Here is a 21,721-nt window from a genome sequence, read left to right on the forward strand (position 1 = left end):
TGTGAATATCAAGTCATTTATTCTATTATTTTATTAATTATGGATTGTATTATCTGAAGAAAAATTTGTACTTTTGTGCTTAAGACCTTCCCCAGGTTTTAGAAGTTTTGTGTATGACACAGAGGAAACAGGAAGAAGGTAAGATTTCAGCCTTGTAATGTAATGAAACAGCAGTTCAGGTCTCCTGGAACAGAAAATCACTCCTCCATATTCTGAGAGGAGAAACAATGTCTCATAATACTGACAATTGTTCTGTTTTTCTCTGAGCTCATCTGGCATGTCTGTCATGCAAGATTTTTATTCTTGTGTGACTTTAGAATTTTAATTTGCAACTGTGATTTCATTGACAAAACATGGTGTTTCGATCCAGATCCTAGGTATCATTCTTTTTCTGAAAGAAAGTCCTTGTTCGTAATGAGACTCTCTATGTCAACTAATTGGTCAACATGATTGAATGAAGTTGAGAAGACTGTTTTTTTCAAAGATAAATAGCATCACCAGAGTTTTCTCTTCTCATTAAGAAAAAGAGAGGATAAAGAAGACAGTTCATTAGATGAAATGTTGGGTTGCCGTAAATGATTAAATGAAAGAGAGAAGACATAAACTGAGTTGCAGCTTTTTATTTGATCAGTTGATAAATAGTCTCTCTACAACACCAGATCGTTTGTAGGAGATGTGATGATTGTGACAAAGTTATGGAGATATAATGTTGTCATTTCACAGCTGTTCATGGGATGACAGACTAATTCGTTAGATGAGGGTCAGGCTTCTCCTCTTGCGTGTGGCGTGAGCAGCAGTCCTGGTGCAGTCTTTCTGACCACAGCCGCACTGCTCTACATGCATGTAGGTGTAGGGGATCGTCTCTCCATTCAGACAGAGCAGGTCAATGGTACGATTGCTAAACCGTGTCTCCTTACAGCAGGAGCAAGAATGCTGAAGAGCTGCTGCTGATTGAGAGTACCTGAAGAAAACCACAAACATGATTTGTTGTTGAAGCCACAATCTGGACAAACTTCATATTAATAACAATATTTCATTAATATTTCCTGTGTCTCTGAGTCAATGGTTCTTACATGGTGAAAGTGTTGCAGGACCCTTCACAATATGGCATATCAACTTCTTCCCTAGACTGACAGTTCTTGTGCATAACAATGGTTTTCCCAGACATTAACCTGCAGCCCTTCTCCTTTTCCACACCTGTTGAAAAAATGATGCCTCGTTAGCTCGATTTTATATGATTCTTTTTTATTTAAGCAAGTGATAAATATATACTTACAAACTTTACAGCAGCCATTTGCTGAATTCTGAATTGTGTTCTAAAGAAGAAGAAACACCCATTCAACATCTGTACCATTCATATTTAATTCAGTTTGTCAAAAGGTGATACTTACAGGCTCACACTTGTTCTCCTCAAATGGTGGGCAGAGAATGTTTGAATTAACAGTTATTAATGTTCCAGTACTCCTAATGCAGGTGTAATATTCACACCTATTTCCAGGTGGTGACCAAACTTCTCCTTGCTGCAACAGTACACACAGACAAAAAGGAATGCATGGCTTTAGGATGAAAGGAAATGGATTATTTGGAATTACAGACAACACAGAGGATTCATCTTACCTTCAAGAGCTGGGTGGTGCCATTGACACTTGTGACACAATGTGTCTGGACACACTTCCCACAGCATTTGTCTGACACACTTTCCTCATATATAAAACCCTAGAGGAGATGGAAGGTGTTAAGGTTCCATGTTTGCCCTTACAATGAACATACTTCAAGTATGATTTCTGTGATTGTTCTTACCGGGTCACATTCTTGATCACACTGCTGAAACTGGCAACGTATTTTGAATAGACCACTTTTGGGGTCAACCTCATTGGTGCAGGTACATTCCTGGCATTCAGGTGCAGGAACAGAAGTACCAGGCTGGCAAAGGAAGATATGGAAAATATGCTTGTTATTATGTTTTTAAGTTATAAAGAACCAGAAGCCAGCTGCAGTGGTTTCACGGAGGAGAGAACTGGCTCCGGTTCATCTGATTCATCACAATGTTTGTTTACAGGCCATGAGTTGTAAGGAAATAAACCTAAGAACTGAAAGACAACAATAAGTGTAATAATACACTTATGTCCTGAATTTGGTGTCAATGATGTTTTAAATTGTTGTTCATTGAAAATCAAAATAAAACAAAAATCACATAATGTGGTGATTAAAACTGGTAAACAGTGTTTTGTTTTTCACTATTTAAGGTGTTTAGCATTCAATCAAATATAGTACTAACAACCGAAGGAGTGTTGAACAGAACAATGTAACTAGGGGATCAAAATAATGCTGACAGTGGAAAATGAAGTTGGATGCATCCACTTTACTAAGGGAGAGAATTAGGTTAATCAACAAACACAAGATTAAAAAATAATTCACTTGAAGATTATCTAAAAGTAGTAATACTTTGTTCTCTGTCATCTGAATATTAAAGAGAGTATGTGGCAGACGTTGACTCTTGTTTCCCCTGTGTTGAACTGCTGCAATAGAAAGTATTTAACTGTATGAGAGACATTTTATTTTACCTGGTATTCAGATTCTCTGTGTACACAAACTCTTTTAGGCTCTGGGGAAAAACAAGTTAGAACATACGTTACATAAAAGTACAATTGTGGTGATGAAGTCTTGGCTAAGTCTTATTAGAATTCATGAGCTCACCGCATGAATGTTCTGGGCAGCATTTTCCCTCCGGAACACTGACAGATGGTTTGTACCCAACTGGACAGCTCATGTCAATGATGGGGCAAGTACTACTTTTACATTCTGCAGAGAGAAATAAACAGCTGTCATTCAGAAACAAGTTCAATAGTTTTCACCAGCAAAAGCTGATTGTAAGTATTAAAGATGGATGTTTTACCACAAACGAAGGCAGTACAGCAGGGATCTGATGGACTTGTTTGGTTGACGAGGACAAACCCTGGCGCAGTGCAGTTTTGGGTGGGTATTGATGGGCACAACTTCGGTTTGCAGGTAATAGCCTTGGTGGATTCCTCACAGATACAGTCCTGACACTTGTATTCAAATCTCTCATTAAACTGAAAAGAAAACAAAATTCACAACACCGAAACATTTATTCTTGCAGGTAAAATGTACAGTGAAGGATTTTATTAAATTCACGACAGAGACCACAGCTCACCTCACGAGGGATTCCCTCAGGATCAAGACATCCTGGTGGAAAATTAAAAAGTCAATGAGATTTCCTCATTGACAAAATATAGTCTGATAAAAAAAAAACAGCACTTACCACACTTTTCAACACATATTCCAGACTCCTTGTTGAAAAGTTTAGTTCCATCAGGACAAAAGCAGCCTTCAGTGGTGTAGTTCATAGTTGGCTCATAGGGACTGAAAGTGAGATGATAAATAAATATATGCCAACGAAAAGATAACCTTCTTGGCCAACTTTGTTGGTCGCCCAACTTTCATTGCTGGATGTAAATAACTGTTGTGTTGTCTTATGCCTTTTAGATGCATTACACTGTTAATCTTAAAGGCTTTACTCTTTTTAAAATATTAACCATCAACACAGATTTACAATACAGACAACGTGTTAGGAAATCCAAAAATTGCACAATGAACCAAAACAATAAAACACTCCGTTTTGGTATAAACTTACTTGTCTTCACAAGTTGGCTGTTCTGCTGGACCACATGGCTTGTAGATTTTATCTGATGGACAGTCACTTGCTGCCATTGTAGAGAAAAAAGCATGCATATAAACAAGCCTCTCCTTGTGACTTGAAACGTACTAAATACAATGTTCAGTAGGTGACAACACTACAATAGTTAAAGAAACTTTGTGTCACATTGGTCTGATTATAAAAACCAGGCCTGGGAATCATTTGGCCTGAAAGCAACATATGGCCCTTCAGATGTCACTGACCAGCCTCTGCATCAATTAGTTTACATGATACATATATAAAGATAATATGAATACATTTTTAAAGGTATCCAGTAGACCTAGAAATTATTACTCCAAAACTATAGGCTAATTGCAACACACAGAAAATAATGCAAAGTATAGAAATGTTGCGAAGATGAAGATATTAAGCACTTATTACTATTGTTATAGTGGAGAAATTAAGAAATATGTTGGTAATATGCAGAAATAGGTTCTATTCAAAGCTTGTCTCTCCACTGCAGTCCGTTACTTACAACAAAGTGTGGTGTGGTTCCTCCAGTAAAGGCAAATGCCAGCTTGAGCACAGACAGCGGCGTACGTCTGTAAACTTGTACACTCCACTGCAGGATTGGACATATGACAGCTATCAAAAATGCAGCCTTTGTAGAAATTGTCTGGTGACACGAAGGGATGGCATGCTGTGAAAGGACTGTGGAAGAAAGGGTCAACAAACAGAACCAGTAAATAAATAATAAACTGCTTTATCCTCAATGTGGTTTCATTATGAGGATGGCAGTGAACTTCTGCAGTGGAATAGACTGTGTACCTCTTGTAAAGAATTTCACACATGGAGTCTGGTCTGCATGGGGCCAAAGTTGGTGTCTGTGTAGGCATACTGGTGGGTAGAGGAGGTGGTTTGGGGCAGTTGGGCTGGTGAATGTCATTAGCTTGCCAATAGTCAGCCATGACTGCACAACTTTCCACCAGCTGGCCTCCAGGTACCATGCAGTCATCCGCCTGGTTATTGTTGCATGTTCCTGAAACCAGATATATACAAATTTCAATCCTATTCCATACAATCCGTAAAACTGTGCAAATTTAAACAAATTCTCACCACAGTGGCCTTGTGTGTTTTTGCCAAAGAATTTATAAGGCAACTCAACACTGAAACCAGTCAATCCAAAACTTATGACCACTCCGAGGTGAGGGATCTCGAAAACCAAGTTAATTCCTGTATTTATGATCTTGGTGCCTTGATGTAGGTAAGGTAGCTTCAAAGGTTTTCCATCTTGTAGTACCTAAAACAAACAGAAATAATCATTATTTGAATAATAAATGATCTATAGTCCATTATCAGAAATCTATCAACAGCGATAACAAATACATCATTAAGATTTGGGGAGTTGTTCAGTTGTTCATGCAGTGAAACTTGAAGGAAAATACAAATTGAACTTTACCTCTAACTCTGCTGCTCCGATGAGGTTGTGATTGATAAGTGAGACAACTTGCGATCCGTACGCTATTATTATTGATCGCGGACAAGAAACATCTTCAGTCGGATCACAATTGACATTGTCAATATAAATCTTCAAATTTGCTTTTGGTGTTTTCTCTTCCATCAAAACATAAGTACAGTTTCCTTGGTAACTGTAGAACAAGCCATCAAAGGTGATGTAATGAGGATCTCCCCAGCCTTCACATACACCTAGAGAAGAAAGTCAAAGGAAAACTCAAAAGTAACTTGATGAAACCATAAAGGGATATGAAACATCTCATGAATACATATATAAACTTACAGTCACAAACATATTGTTGACAGCAGTGGTTTTCATCCCAAACAAGAACTGGTTTCTTGCCATTGGAACAAGTGATTTCCTCAATGGGTGGACATTCATATGGAATAATTTCGATTGTATTATTCTCAATACATCTAGCCATGATGCATTCACAAATCCAGAATGTTTCATTATACTTCAAGAAAAAGAAAATAGGTTAAAGAAAATAAACCTATAGGTGAACAAGTGCAAAGACAATATGTTACAGAATCTGGAAAGGAGATTGATAAAAGCATGTGAGATATACTTTAACAAACTTACTGTGACGTTCCAGTCAGGGCATGGTGATGGTGGTGATGTAGTAGGTGGAGCTGTTGTGGTGTGTGCAGTAGTTGTAGTAGTGGGTGGCATTGTAGTTGTTGTGGAGGGAGTTGGAGTGGTTTTGATGACCTGTGGTGTTGTATTTGGTGTTGTGGTTGTGGACGGTGGTGCAGTTTCAGCAGTTGCTTGAGTTGTAGTTGTTGGATGCTCCATTGTAGTAGTAGTAGTAGGTGGAGTCGTGGTTGTGGTTGGTGGTGTAGTTTCAGCAGGTGTAGTTGTTGGATGCTCTGTTGTAGTAGTAGTAGTAGTAGTAGGTGGAGTCGTGGTTGTGGTTGGTGGTGTAGTTTCAGCAGGTGTAGTTGTTGGACGCTCTGTTGCAGTAGTAGTAGTAGTAGTAGTAGTAGTAGTAGGTGGAGTCGTGGTTGTGGTTGGTGGTGTAGTTTGAGCAGGTGTAGTTGTTGGATGCTCTGTAGTAGTAGTAGTAGTAGTAGTAGTAGTAGTAGTAGGTGGAGTCGTGGTTGTGGTTGGTGGTGTAGTTTCAGCAGGTGTAGTTGTTGGATGCTCTGTTGTAGTAGTAGTAGTAGTAGGTGGAGTTGTGGTTGTGGTTGTGGTTGGTGGTGTAGTTTCAGCAGTTGTAGTTGTTGGATGCTCTGTTGTAGTAGTAGTAGTAGTAGTAGTAGTAGTAGTAGGTGGAGTCGTGGTTGTGGTTGGTGGTGTAGTTTCAGCAGGTGTAGTTGTTGGATGCTCTGTAGTAGTAGTAGTAGTAGTAGTAGTAGTAGTAGTAGGTGGAGTTGTGGTTGTGGTTGGTGGTGTAGTTTCAGCAGGTGTAGTTGTTGGACGCTCTGTTGTAGTAGTAGTAGTAGTAGTAGGTGGAGTTGTGGTTGTGGTTGGTGGTGTAGTTTCAGTAGGTGTAGTTGTTGGACGCTCTGTTGTAGTAGTAGTAGTAGTAGTAGGTGGAGTTGTGGTTGTGGTTGGTGGTGTAGTTTCAGTAGGTGTAGTTGTTGGACGCTCTGTTGTAGTAGTAGTAGTAGTAGTAGGTGGAGTCGTGGTTGTGGTTGGTGGTGTAGTTTCAGTAGGTGTAGTTGTTGGACGCTCTGTTGTAGTAGTAGTAGTAGTAGTAGGTGGAGTTGTGGTTGTGGTTGGTGGTGGAGTTTCAGCAGTTGTAGTTGTTGGACGCTCTGTTGTAGTAGTAGTAGTAGTAGTAGTAGTAGTAGTAGGTGGAGTCGTGGTTGTGGTTGGTGGTGTAGTTGTTGGATGCTCTGTTGTAGTAGTAGTAGTAGTTGTAGTAGGTGGAGTTGTGGTTGTGGTTTGTGGTGTAGTTTCAGCAGGTGTTGTTGTTGGACGCTCTGTTGTAGTAGTAGTAGTAGTAGTAGTAGGTGGAGTTGTGGTTGTGGTTGGTGGTGTAGTTTCAGTAGGTGTAGTTGTTGGACGCTCTGTTGTAGTAGTAGTAGTAGTAGTAGGTGGAGTCGTGGTTGTGGATGGAGTTGGAGATGGATTGCATAAATCACAACATACTCTGATCTTGTAGTCAAAACATTTTCGTGGAGGTCGTATCTGGTCTTTTTTTCTACATATCAAACCATAGCTTAAATCACAAGTTACTACTTGTTTGGTTTCAGTCACAAAGTCATCAAAGTTTTTGTCTGGGTAAAGAGTTGCTCTGCACTCAATTTCTTTGCGGTTTTCACATATTTGTTGACCGCTATTTGTGATGTTCTCATATGTCTCCCAGTCACTGTCATCTATAGCTGGATCATGTACATCATACCAGTCTGACCAAGCACACTCTGGAATGCATGGAGTAGTGGTGGGAGTTGAAGTAGTTGTGGATGGAGTTGTGGTGGATGGAGTTGGAGTTGTTGTGGACGGAGTTGGAGTAGTTGTGGTTGGAGTAGTTGTGGTTGTGGTTGGTGGTGTAGTTTCAGCAGGTGTAGTTGTTGGATGCTCTGCTGTAGTAGTAGTAGTAGTAGTAGGTGGAGTTGTGGTTGTGGTTGGTGGTGAAGTTTCAGCAGGTGTAGTTGTTGGATGCTCTGTTGTAGTAGTAGTAGTAGTAGGTGGAGTCGTGGTTGTGGTTGGTGGTGTAGTTTCAGTAGGTGTAGTTGTTGGACGCTCTGTTGTAGTAGTAGTAGTAGTTGTAGGTGGAGTTGTGGTTGTGGTTGTGGTTGGTGGTGGAGTTTCAGCAGTTGTAGTTGTTGGACGCTCTGTTGTAGTAGTAGTAGTAATAGTAGTAGTAGTAGTAGGTGGAGTCGTGGTTGTGGTTGGTGGTGTAGTTGTTGGATGCTCTGTTGTAGTAGTAGTAGTAGTTGTAGTAGGTGGAGTTGTGGTTGTGGTTTGTGGTGTAGTTTCAGCAGGTGTTGTTGTTGGACGCTCTGTTGTAGTAGTGGTAGTAGTAGGTGGAGTTGTGGTTGTGGTTGGTGGTGTAGTTTCAGCAGGTGTAGTTGTTGGACGCTCTGTTGTAGTAGTAGTAGAAGTAGGTGGAGTTGTGGTTGTGGTTGCTGGTGTAGTTTCAGCAGGTGTAGTTGTTGGACGCTCTGTTGTAGTAGTAGTAGTAGTAGTAGGTGGAGTTGTGGTTGTTGTTGGTGGTGTAGTTTCAGTAGGTGTAGTTGTTGGACGCTCTGTTGTAGTAGTAGTAGTAGTAGTAGGTGGAGTTGTGGTTGTGGTTGGTGGTGTAGTTTCAGTAGGTGTAGTTGTTGGACGCTCTGTTGTAGTAGTAGTAGTAGTAGTAGGTGGAGTTGTGGTTGTGGTTGGTGGTGTAGTTTCAGTAGGTGTAGTTGTTGGACGCTCTGTTGTAGTAGTAGTAGTAGTAGTAGGTGGAGTCGTGGTTGTGGATGGAGTTGGAGATGGATTGCATAAATCACAACATACTCTGATCTTGTAGTCAAAACATTTTCGTGGAGGTCGTATCTGGTCTTTTTTTCTACATATCAAACCATAGCTTAAATCACAAGTTACTACTTGTTTGGTTTCAGTCACAAAGTCATCAAAGTTTTTGTCTGGGTAAAGAGTTGCTCTGCACTCAATTTCTTTGCGGTTTTCACATATTTGTTGACCGCTATTTGTGATGTTCTCATATGTCTCCCAGTCACTGTCATCAATAGCTGGATCATGTACATCATACCAGTCTGACCAAGCACACTCTGGAATGCAGGGAGTAGTGGTGGGAGTTGAAGTAGTTGTGGATGGAGTTGTGGTGGATGGAGTTGGAGTTGTTGTGGACGGAGTTGGAGTAGTTGTGGTTGGAGTAGTTGTGGTTGTGGGTTGAGTAGTAGTTGTGGGTGGTGTTGTAGTTGTTGTGGGCGGAGTAGTAGTTGTGGGTGGTGTTGTAGTTGTTGTGGTTGTGGATGGAATTGGAGTAGTTGTGGTTGTGGGCGGAGTAGTAGTAGTAGTGGATGGAGTTGTTGTGGATGGAGTTGGAGTTGTTGTGAATGGAGAATGAGTAGGTGTGGATGGAGTAGTAGAAGTTGTGGATGGAGTTGTGGTTGTGGGTGGAGCAGTAGTAGTTGTTGGTGGAGCAGTAGTAGTTGTGGATGGAGTTGTGGTGGATGGAGTCGTAGTTGTGGGTGGTGGTGTAGTGGTTGGTTCACAGACATCCACGCATGTCTGGTTACTCTCATCATATATTGGCTTATCCTCTGGGCATACGGGGTAACAACCTATCAAAGCACATTACAAAACATCAAACTGCTTCTTGAACACCACCAGCACAAGACCACAATGTTTGACTTTAGTTGACCTCTGACCTTCCAGAGTTGGGAGAGGGCTTATACAGGTTCCTTCTGGATTCAAACAGGTCTTGTAGCACGCAGTATGGCATGGGTTATAGTGCCACTTGCACTCTTCTGGGTTGTTGTAGTAATCACAAAAAACCGCTGGGACAAACAAAAATCAAAGTTCATGAAAGTGTTTAACAATGAAAGTACGATGTGAACTAAAATTCCAAGTAATCCTCATACATCCTTACATGAGTCAGTGACAAAATCTTTAGTCACATTTGAGACTAATGGGAATCTTATATACCCATGGCAGTGCTGTAACACTCCAAAGTGATTTATTAGTTCCTCCACCAAGACGTCCAATTCAATGATATCGCATTTCATGTTGTGCTTGTGGAGGCACAGCACTCCATTCTATCTCTCCATGGTGAACACGAGCATTAATGCATGCAAATCTATTACATAAATTAATATAGAACACTGTTTGCATGTGATGTCAGTCGCAACTCATAATGTGATAACATCTCATACATTACCAGCTGATTATTATAATATGAACCTTTTTAAAATTTTAGCTATTAGTTTAATAAGCATTTATCACATAATGAGCCACGATTGTATTATGGAGTGCTACAGATTGTTCTCATGCTCTTGTCAGCTACAAAACACATGCACATCCGAAGTGCAATCTATTTGCTAAAGCATTCGTCTTTAGTACTTAGATTTCCCTTCTATTTATACCAACATTTTGGAAAGGTATTAAAAAGATCATAGTTTCTGTATTAAGACAGTTTAATCTGTTATGTTATTTGTGTTTTTACTTTTGATAAAAACAGGGTTTTTTTTAATGGTCATTTAAAAGAACTCCCTATTTTAATTTACATTCTAAAAAAAATTCACACATCCACCTTCTTAAAATTGAGGTTCTGCAAAACAGAGCAATTGCGATATTTATTGATTCATTCATCTATACTGTATATGAATTGTTTCATGGGAATGATATTTTAACATAAATATCGTAGGGTGGGTTTTACCACTGCTGGGTGTGGTGGTGTATTAAACTGGTCAATTCCATATATTTTAGCTTTTGACCAAAAAAAGTAAGGAATAATGGAAGGTATAACTATAAAACATTCATATTGAGCAGTGCTTTATGCTTTAAAACCAAAAGCTTCAAGTACAACTGTGTACTCACGGCAGATGTCAGGAGTCCTCCATGCAACGCAGACTCCGGCCTCATTACAAGCTTGAGCATAAGCTGCTACCGCAGTGCAGAAACACTCGCAGTCTCCTCCAGAGTCGCAGGCACATGAGTCTTTCACACAGTTTTCATAAAAAGGAAGAGGATCAACCTGTAGAGAAAGTCAGAATGAATGAGAGATATTTAAGAGTATCTGTTATATTGTCAGCCAGGAGCTGTACATCAAAACCTCATTCTCACTGTTACCTTTTTGTGGCACTGTTTGAATGTCTGTCCAGTTATAATGCTGCACATCATTTTTGACCAGTGATGTCGATGGGGATTTGCTTGACAGGGGCTGACATTTGCCTCCACATCTGGACATGAGCTGTGCAATTTCCAGCTGTTTACAAATTCGAACGGGCTGCTGACGACCATGTTACCCTGGGTAGTGAAGTCGTTCTGTCCATCACCATCAAAATTGCCACACAGACCACACACCTCTCCCTGAATGGCACAAAAAAAGAGTTTGTTGCTTATTGACACATTTTGTCACACACGGACATAAAATGATTGTTGTGCATCTTCATCATGTTTTATCAGTTTTAGGATGGAAGAAAACAATCATTCGAGAAAGCAAGAGCACACAGAGGTTCTTCCTGTCATTATATGAAAGCAGTGTGACGTACACTATGCAGTGGTTCCATCAGGATGCGGATGGTTGTTTTCCGATCCCACATCACTGCAACCCCAATGTCGGACTCCAAGACAATGTACAAGCCAACTCTTCTTATTCTGTACTTGATCTCAGGGCCATGTTCCAGATCTTCTTCTTCATATTTATTCTTAAAAAATTTGATTTCCTTATTCTGTAAAGAAGAAAACAAGATAACGGTAGCTTGCCATGAGGGTTCATGTATTCTCTTATATATAATGCTTCAGGTATGGACAGCACCAGGTATTAGCTTAAGTCCTTACCCCCATCTGGATCCTGACAGTCTTGGAGCATGTGGTGCCTGTAGAGCCACATGGGATGTTCTCGGTGATGATTGCAAAGTTGTACTGAGCTGTTTTATTCCCACAGTTGTCCTTAAAAGAGAGAAATGTTATTTTGACATATTTTTATTGATTTAAATGGGTTCTGATCACAGTCAAAATAATGTCAACAATTAAAGTAAATTGCACCCACTATATTCATTCATGGACTTTTTGAGGGATAAGTCACATATTTACAAAATTGTAAGTAGTATTCACATTACTGCTCCCAAAATGAGCCATTTAATGTATATTACAAGAAGAGATGTAAATGTTTGAAATATTTTATTCTACCTCAAAACCTGGACTAAAATAATCTTGCTTGTAAACTCTTCTTTAAACAGAACATAACAAAGCTCTGGTGACAGAGCATTTTCTAGTGCTTTGCAGTGGAAACGTGCATGTCCAGAGAAAACTTCAGCGTGGTTTTTACTTCATTGTTGCATCAAGTGCAAAATTGTCTCGTCTACATTCTATGCTCATTATTTGGAAGACGCTTTGTATGATCTTTCACATTGTTTCCATATCTATAATACAAAACAATGTCCTGGTATTTTTTGTTGTTGTTGTAACAGTAATGACAATATACAATGAAACAATGTCATTTAGAAAAAACTCAGATAAAATAAAGCAGTTTTTCAATTTTTCTAGAAAGACTGAAAAATAAGTAACATACGTAAATATATAATTGACTATGAAAATAGTGGTAAATCTCTTTTGTGTACTTAATTAAGCATTAATTATTGACCATTGTTATTGAACTTTTATGTGACATTTTTAAATAAATGTACCGAACTGACACATCTGAGCTTGTGGTGATGTGTGCTATAGATGATTTGGGAAACAGTTTTTACCTTGACAGCAATATAAGAACAATCTCCTTGAAATCCATAAGATCGCTGATCAAACGTAGAGTAGTGTCCACTCCCATAAACAACACAAGTTCCTGGACATTTCTTTTCTGTGCACGTCCACGTTCCACTTTTGCAGGTACTAGACATGTTAGAAAAGGTTTAATGTCATAGACTGTTGCACTACAAGAGTAAAACAGACAGGCAGTATAAATAAATGATCGATTACATGAGTATCTGTGTAAGACATGCTCATACCAAGTGTTGCACTGGTTATGGATTTGGGTTCCCTTGACAAAGAGACGGCCATCATGCTGACAAGGACAGTCGCTCTCTCTCACACAGGCACCTTTGCCATCCTCAAGGAGTCCATCAGGACACCGACAGCCAGATTCACACTCTGTGGAGTCCTGAGAGAACCGAAAGATCACATGGATTGAAACACAAATGTACACCATTATATATTGAATTTTTTTAAACTGTCCACAAACTCTTGTGTACATCCTGACTAATGTAAAACATAGTCCACCATTTCATAAGGAAATAAATGTGACCCATGTAATAAGGAGGGTAAAGGACAAAATCCGTGTGCCAGATGAGCTGTAGTCAACAGATCATCCTTCCCAGGCACAGCACTGTAAGACTCAGATTCTTTTTTGTTTCCACCCTCATCAGATTGTACAACAGCAGTTTGGCCTCACCATTACAAGTTCTGAACTGACTCATTTTGCATTTGCCCACTGAATACTTTTGTTATTTTATTTCATTGTAGTCATTTTAGCTATTAGTAATGTACCAATTGTTTTCTAAATTATTATTATCATTGATCTTATCATCATGATAATTGTTTTGTGGTACTTTTCTCATTCGAGAATGTCATGTCAAAGCCTTACACAATCATCGCTATCCAGATTTGAACAAGTTCGAGCACACTGCAGACCAAGCTCCCCTGCTCCTGAACAGTTGAAGAACACTTTGGGGTCAGGACAATCTGTTAACAAAAGAATGGAGAAAGGGAGAAACTGCTTTAGCACCCATTGTATGAACCCAAGCCGGTTTTGTTTTTTATAGGTAAAAAAACAAAAACTAACCTGATGAGCGGGCTCTCCAAGAATGACAATGAAGCATTCCATTGGTGCAAACACTAGGAAAAGTCACCAAAGATATGATATGTAATAAATAAGTTGCTCATATACTGAAAATTCTGTAATTCCAGTAGCGTCACAAATAAACACAGAACAAAATCACAGTATGATATTTTTGACACATGCTCTCCTCTAAACTAAGCTTTTGATGTAAAATTATTATACTGTATTCTGCACTTTAAGTTTTACAAACTTTCTGTAAATGCAGTTTTCGCCAAATGTTTTGTAAGATTGACACTATTGATTTGCTTGAGCCTGCCGTACACATGATGGTTCACCACAATTGTTCATGATCTGCATGTTTAGCACAAGTTTCCCAGGCAATGTCCTGCTGATGCAACCTTCAATGTGATTGAAATAAGGAATCTTTTAGTCTCTCTCTCCAACTTCTAGACCAGGACTGCCCTCAGTCTTGCTCCATCACAGTGAATCTGGCATGTTGGCACAAGTACTATAGGATTTTCTTTACTTTATCATACTAGAAATCGTACCAACATTATAATTAACAACAAATTATTTCGCGGCTCTAAATGCTATTAAGTCATGAGTCTTGGATACTTGATATGAATTCCTGAACTTACTCACCAGTGCTCATTTTTGATGCTGACAGACTTCCCAGGTTTGATGTAGACATCGTTATGGTAACAGGGACATTTTGTCATGGGGACACAGATGCCATTGTCATCTGAGTAGAAACCCTCAGCACATGAGCAGCCATCAACAGGAGAGAAGTCAGAGCTGCAGCTCTGCTGCTTTGAGCCCAGAGATCTGCAACTCATCTGGCATCTTTGATGGTTGTAAGAGAAGGTCTGAGAGGCTGGGCAGTTCTTCATGTATTTATCTGTTTGGTAGACAGTGTCAGTGTACAGAGTTTTAGTACTAACATGAAAGAGAAGATGTCCAACTATTACTGAGCAGTATCTTAACGAAGTGAAAGACACTCTTACCACACACAGTCTCGCTCCACTCAGGCAGCATCACTCCCTTCGATGCACAAGCTCGTGCATAAGAGGAGAAAACAGCACACAGGCAGGCTTCACTCTTCTCACAGTTACAGCTGGCATAAGTACAACGCTGCAGAAGACAACACACTGTTTTTGAGAGTGACAGTCCCATCCAACTCAGTGAGAGGCAGACAAGAAGCTTTCATTGTACCTTGTAGTAAATATCTGGATCCACTGCTGAGTGACACTGTGTGAATGTACTATTTGGACTCAGCAGCAAAGCACACCAGTGTTTCGCATATTGCTCTGAGAAAAGAGGACATGTAGCACTCTGATTAATAAATTAACAAAAATTTGTGAGTAAACAAAGTGATTGAACACGTCTCCCACCATTTTCCACACTGAAGGAGCAGGGGTCATCCAATCTCTCCTCTCTGTCCGGACACATTAGGTTAGCCTTCCAGGAGTTTGTGAAAGTTGCAGCAGTTCCTTCAACGATTCCCTGAGGAGTCTTCATGTCATCAGACAGGATCATGTTGTAGTTCCCACATAAACCTGAAGGAATAAATAATTTTACAGAATCTTTAAAGTGAGAAAACATATCTTGAATCCACAAATATTGGCTGAAACCTGATGCAGATCTTTCTGGGTTTGGTTGACAAAATTGGAAGGGGAAATGTGAGAATTACAGTCACAAATATTTATATCTAAAACTACTTTAGAGTTTGTTAAGAAAAGTACAGCAATTTATTGTTCCTGCTTTATCTGAGATCATCCTCCACTACAAACTAACTAACATTTTAACATCATACGAGCAAATTTCTCTGGAAACTCCTGTACAGAATCTGGACTCTTTGAATAACCATAAATCCTCTACAAGGGACCTGAACTCGCCTCAAATTACCCAGGCCACATGGTTTGTTAATATGGAATTGGATTCACAAAGGCAATTTCAAAAGTGTAAAACTACGAAAAAGCAATAATGTTTACTATAAATCAGCATCACTCTTATAATCATCATTTAATGGTAGTTCTTTATGCCTGGAATTAGCAGGATTTTAATGAAGACATTTTAATCTGGACATATTATTTATGATCAAAACAAATATAAATCTTACCTCGTGTCTTTTGCTTGTAGCTCGGATCAAGTTTGACATAGACTTGCATGATGGGAACATGTTGAATCTGAATTTGTAACCCAAAACTGGTCTGGAGCAAGATGTGGAAGGATGAGGCATGAAAAATGCTGATGTCTCCTGCAAGGCGGCAGAAAATCAGAAAGGGTACCGTCAGATATTGAAGCACGAGTGAACATTGTCAACATCATCATGTTTCCTTCAGAGTTTTCTTCACTGTCTGACTCACCTGAGCGGTACGGCAAAGTGAGTGTCTGCATATTCTGCTTTACGGTGCCACCGGCAGTGAACATTAATACCTGAAATGAAACTCATGTATTAATAATAATAAATCAACAAAAAAAATGTCAACCTTTAACATGACACCATAGTATGTATCTCACATTGTTTCGGTCGTTGTTGAGCAGGAGTTTAACGGTCTTGAGACACGTGTCAAACTCTTGGTGTGCACACGGCATCAGCTGTGCCAGAATGGTAAATTTTGGACTTGACTCATCCTGGAACACAATTAATTGAATAAATTGCTCAGTTTATGAGACATCAGCTCTGTATATTGTGGATTTTATGCCATTTAGTTCAGCAAGGCAATGACTTTCCAACCTTCCGGTCTACTTTGGCCATCGTGTAGTAACAGTCTCCATGAAATGTGTAAGCTTTCCCATCAAATGTAGTGACATGTGAACCCTCTTCAACTGCACATAAAGCAGGTGTTGGAAGACTTTTGCAGGCCCATCTGCCATCGAGACATGTACTGGAGAGAGTACAAATGGTTTCAGTTAAGTACATGAAGACACTTTTAAATATATGTTACAGAAACATGTGACATACCATTCCTCCTGGTCCTGTCTGTAAATCTCACCAGCGTTGTAAATCTTATCATGTTTGCACTGACACTCAGACTGAGCGATGCACCCACTCATGGAGATTTCATCAAATACAGTCCCTGTAAATGGCATGCTTATTTATGTATATGTATATGTTAACCAGGAAACTCCAGTTTTATTAAGATCAAAACAGAAAAACAGAAATATATGTAGAGTACCAACCAGGAGGACAGAAGCAGCCGTCCATTTTGTGGTCCTCACACAGTGAACTTGTGTCTTGATGTGTGCAAGTGTCCATGCAGGGAGAACCACTCTCCTCATAGACCATGTTGTAGGGACACTGTTTAGCTGTGGAGGTAAAGCATGAGAATGAGGAAATAGATCGATGAAATAGTCATTTGTAATCATGTATGATGACAAGAGCAACTTTGTGGATTTTTCCTATTTAGTGTTCCAATGTCAAAATTATTATTATTTTATGGTTTAAAAAACATTTCTGCTTTTAAGTTGATTTTATGCTTGGAGCCATGAAGGTGGCACTGCAGTTCGCAGATATCTGTGCTTCTCATGTCTTTCTACCATTCAAAGAACAAAAGTAAAGTGCCATTTCACATTTAAGTTATCAACTCGACAAGGTTCTGACCTAACCCATTTCAGTGTACATCTTCAAAACATAAAGCCAGAGACAAAGAAGAAAGCGTTACCACAGAACTGAGGTGTCCTCCAGTTGGGGGGATTCCCTCCTGCATGGGAACACTGACGAGAGAACTCAGACAGTGTGCTGCAGACACAGAAATCCTTTGTTATGTTGTTACAGCCGCACATGTCCTGCATGCAGGCCTGGATGTATGGTTCAGGGTTTATCAGGGCGGTGCAGGAGCTCCAGGACTCTGAACGCAGCATCTGCTCACATGTGGTTTGCTAAAAAAAAAAAAAAAAAGACAAAAGAGGTCGGTGGTTGGTTGAAAAATGCAATACAGTATGGATATATGCATTAGTTAGAATTGAGTGGGGTTTTTTTTTTTATAAATAAGTGGATTACTTATCAGAGGCACTGATATAACAAAACTTAAATTACCCCTAAAAAGTTGCCTTTCCATCTTAGTGCTAAGTTCAGAAACTGCTACATCGGTAATAATGAACCAGTTGAATAACAAACTTACAAACTCCTTGCATGGATCTGGCAAAGCCTGAGCCTCTGATGACTCGTCTTCCTCTTCATAGGGGTCCTCACAATCATCATTAGGGCGATGGACTTTGTGTTTATTGCCGAATTCAGTTGGGTTGATTTTACGGCCTGTTCAAAATAAAATTTCTAGTATCACATGTCGCAAATAGCAGAAGGCTGATTGAAAGGACAGTAAGAATAAATAAACTTTATACCGTCATGAATGAACTCATCATAGACTGGAATTCCATTAAAGTCTCCACAAAGTCCACATGTACGGTTAGCGTAGTCATTATCAATTTCCACCTGAAACACACAAGAAAGTCAAGCTTTAAAATAATTGTATTCACTCATTGTCAAATATATATATAAAATAAATATATAAAATAAATCAAAATGCACAAATCTTGTTTTATACGTTTGCAAGACAAGAAATGTGTCACTCTTATATTCAAAACACCTGCCTAAATATTTTATAATGCAATTTTACAACAGAATTTGATTTGTTTGTTTTTGTTTTATTTTACCATGACGGCATCCTCATTATTCCACATGACAGTGATGCCAACTTTGGACTGGAGTTTGATGTAGACCACATTCTTTTCGATTTGCACCCCATGATAATAATATGGTAGTGTGACACTGGTAAAAGGAAAAGAAAAGAAATGAGGGACTATATAATTTAATCATGTTGCACATACATTAAGAAATTTGCGGTCAGGTATTGTACAGTTGTTTTCAAACTTACGGCTCATCGTTCACAGTGACAAGACTCTTGCCGATGTGGAAGGCAAAGTCGTTGATGGTGACCACCACATAGCTGACTGTTGGGTTTCCATCATCGCTGTCCCTCTTCATGTGAACTGAGAACTCCTGGTAAGACTCATGGCAGTCGGAGACCAGGTTGTATTCGCACGTACCCGGAAACTGGTACACATCACCGTCGAACGTCTTGAAGTGCTCTCTGCCCCATGTGCTACAGATGCTGCTGACATGGTTGCGAACTGGAAAACATTTCCTCTATGAGATAATATGAATATTTTCACAGCATAAACAGTATCCAAATCATTCTAAGCCTTACCCAGTCTCGCCTGAATGTCGCCGACACTGATGACAGTCAGAACAAGGAAACACAACCACACAGATGTCCACCCCATGGTTGCCACTTGGGGTTACTGTCACTGCAGCAAGTGTAAAGGTGAGGCTGCAGTTCACAGCCATTTATACTGGAAGTTTTGGATCACACCCTTTGTCTTCACAGGACCTTAAGTTTTATGGCCAAGACATCGCAAACATGCGCTCATCAATGTCAGACGCCTTTCACAAGTCCCATATAAATTGTATTTCCACTTTCCTTATCGCATCACTGAACAAATATGCTTGAACCTCAATTAGGAATTTATGTCTCCAAGAATAAGCAGCAATAAAACTATTATCTTGACACTCTGATCATCTGCTCTAAACTTTTTCTTTATGGATTAAACTTAGAAAAGTGATGAGATACTGTATGCGTCTATATTACCAACACAGAGGAAATCGCGATGACAAATGAATCATCAATTGAAAAAATTTACAAAAAATGACTTTCATTAAAAGAAATGAGGTACTGAAGGTCCCTATGTGACCGTTTGTTTAAAAGGAGTCAAGAAGTGATGAATTAGAGTGCATGACTTGAACTAAAGTTGACCTCAAACCTGTGCACAGTGAAGCAATGCCTGGGACAAACCCTGCATCCTATTGCCTGCCATCTGCTTTACATCTCCTCTACAAACATCCCACAGTGGTTTTAGTGAGGATCTTACTTCTTTCTCCAGGTAATCACTTTCCCTTCAGATGACCTTAACACTGTCACACTCCTTCACCAACTTTGCAAAATCATGACTATAGTGTGGAACAACCTTGGTTTCTATAAAAAATGGAGGCAGAAAAAGGTTTTGTTTGGATAGAGCAGGAGTTATAAGTAGGTATATATGTGTATTTGGGTATACATGGCCCATACAGTAGGTGACGAGGACTGACAAAAGTATTTTTTTTCTGATCTACAGCTTTGTGTGTACTGTGGTGTAATACAGTGGGTTCGGTGGTATGGGGTTTGTACACAAAGACAAAAATGAACAAAAACTAAAAATATGTAATGAAACTTAACATTTTGCTCTTTTCTGTTTAAAGTATCCCACATATTTCGAAATTAAAGAAAATATGGAAAATCCACAAATCTTGTCACTAGAAATATATATATATAAAAACAAAAAAAAACATGTCCATCTTCTGTAATACTTAATGGTGCTGGATCAAATCTATTCTGACTATTGATGAAAGTACATTTCAGTTTGGACAAATTTACAAATTATCACAGTGCAATCACAGAGAGACGAGGTGCTACACCACAGTGTGGCTCTGAACTATTCCATCCATTAAATTAAGAGTTACAGATTATATCAGACAGAGAGGTGATGACATGTGAGCCCTGAACATACTAACACCTGGTCGTTACTTAATCTGGAATAACTCCACTCTGAGGGTAAATAACCATGTACATATTTTCTGTACATGATCTGACAATAATTAACATACATAAAAAAGGGGAGATGCACACACACACACACACACACACGCACACACACACACACATTAGAATACACTTTAAAAGGAATAACTAAAGGAATACAGTAATTCAATTAAAATTACAATAAAAAATTAAATAGAGCTAAACAAAATAAGTGAAACCCTGTTGAAGGAGAAAAAATAAAGTGAATGTACAAGCATAAAATTATACAATGAAAACTGACACATCAACTGAGACGATGAGCACCACAACAAGAAGATAAGTGGAAGAAAGTGACTTTTTCAGGAAGCCGGATAGCAAAAGACAGTTGAAAGACAAATCAACACAGAAGATTAAAACTGCAAAAATAATGGACAAAGTAGAATGAATATCCCAACAGGATATTCACCTTTATTTTGACATCTTTCCTCTTTCTCATTTCCCTTTTGCTTTTACTTTTCTTTCTTTAGGTTTTGTTCTTTTTCTTATATCTCCTATTTCTACCTTACTATGTTAACCTCCCTTACATTTGTTCAGGATCATCTGTTCTGTTCGGCCTGTTTGTTTTGGAAAAGTGAGTAAAAGCAATAAAAACTAAAGTGAGAAAATTACACAATGATAAATACAAAGCACTAACTAAAAGCCATCCTTGCATCCATGTGTTTAATCAATAAGAGGTCAGCCTACTCAAGGAAAACTCCAGGAAACATTGAAGAAGTTAAATTAAATATCACTCAAAAATATGTCCAATAAAGCAATTATAAGATCAAAACAAATTATGAATTCTATATTAAACATAACATATAAGTTATACTACAAGGTTAATAATTGTTTCAATAAAGTTAAAGTGCCCACGTCATCATCTAAATTGCACCGGGTACAAGATGTAAAACTGATATGACTGTGCTACATTTGCCATCAGTGCCGCCTTCTACCTGCACTGTCACATTAATAAACAAATGTTTCCTCCTCTCAAACACTCATGCCAGTCAGTTTATCTTCCCTCACTCTACAAAAACAGTGACAGAACTCTTAATATAATTCTTGTTTTTTTCAGCAGCTGTTCAAAGATGTTCGGTTTGTAAAACATTACTTATACATGAATAAACGTACTAGAGTAACTGTAAATAATCTTCTAAAACAAATATAAAGTCCACAATTATACATGCAGAGATTTTCGGCTTGAGCTCCAGTCATCAATCAAGGGGAACTGGAACTTTTTCATCTGGCCTTCTGTAAGAGAACTGTGGGAGGAAGCTCAAACCCAGATAAAACCCCTGCAAGCACATGGAGAACATGCACTCTCCACTCAGAAAGATACCAAGACTCTGCGGTTTCTGTGGGGCACAGTGCTAACGTGTGCACCATCATTCTGACAGCTCCTCCAAGAGCAAACAGGGCTTTGCACCACTCCCATCGGAGGA

The 21,721-nt window shown here is 39.1% G+C and overlaps 1 protein-coding gene across 1 annotated transcript; it reads right to left on the reverse strand.

Moving 5' to 3' along the window:
• Nucleotides 1-750: 750 nt before the first annotated feature.
• LOC308136424 (mucin-5B-like) lies at nt 751-18,909 on the reverse strand (the record flags this gene model as incomplete). Its single annotated transcript, XM_080504761.1, has 39 exons — nt 751-912; nt 1,618-1,716; nt 1,801-1,923; nt 2,565-2,605; nt 2,698-2,802; nt 2,897-3,074; nt 3,176-3,207; nt 3,284-3,384; nt 3,656-3,725; nt 4,194-4,369; nt 4,487-4,697; nt 4,775-4,958; nt 5,118-5,365; nt 5,457-5,631; nt 5,757-6,680; nt 7,272-8,539; nt 8,687-9,409; nt 9,497-9,625; nt 10,665-10,821; nt 10,917-11,156; nt 11,339-11,518; nt 11,628-11,738; nt 12,885-12,945; nt 14,266-14,521; nt 14,628-14,754; nt 14,836-14,930; nt 15,015-15,179; nt 15,743-15,880; nt 15,990-16,059; nt 16,144-16,257; nt 16,361-16,511; nt 16,589-16,703; nt 16,807-16,932; nt 17,289-17,505; nt 17,748-17,881; nt 17,968-18,058; nt 18,280-18,394; nt 18,501-18,756; nt 18,834-18,909. 39 exons carry the CDS (start codon nt 18,907-18,909, stop codon nt 751-753), a joined length of 7,944 nt encoding a protein of 2,647 aa, XP_080360887.1.
• Between the last annotated feature and the right edge of the window lie 2,812 nt (nt 18,910-21,721).

This window comes from Blennius ocellaris, assembly GCF_963422515.1.
Source record: "Blennius ocellaris genome assembly, chromosome: 11".
NCBI lineage: Eukaryota > Metazoa > Chordata > Actinopteri > Blenniiformes > Blenniidae > Blennius > Blennius ocellaris.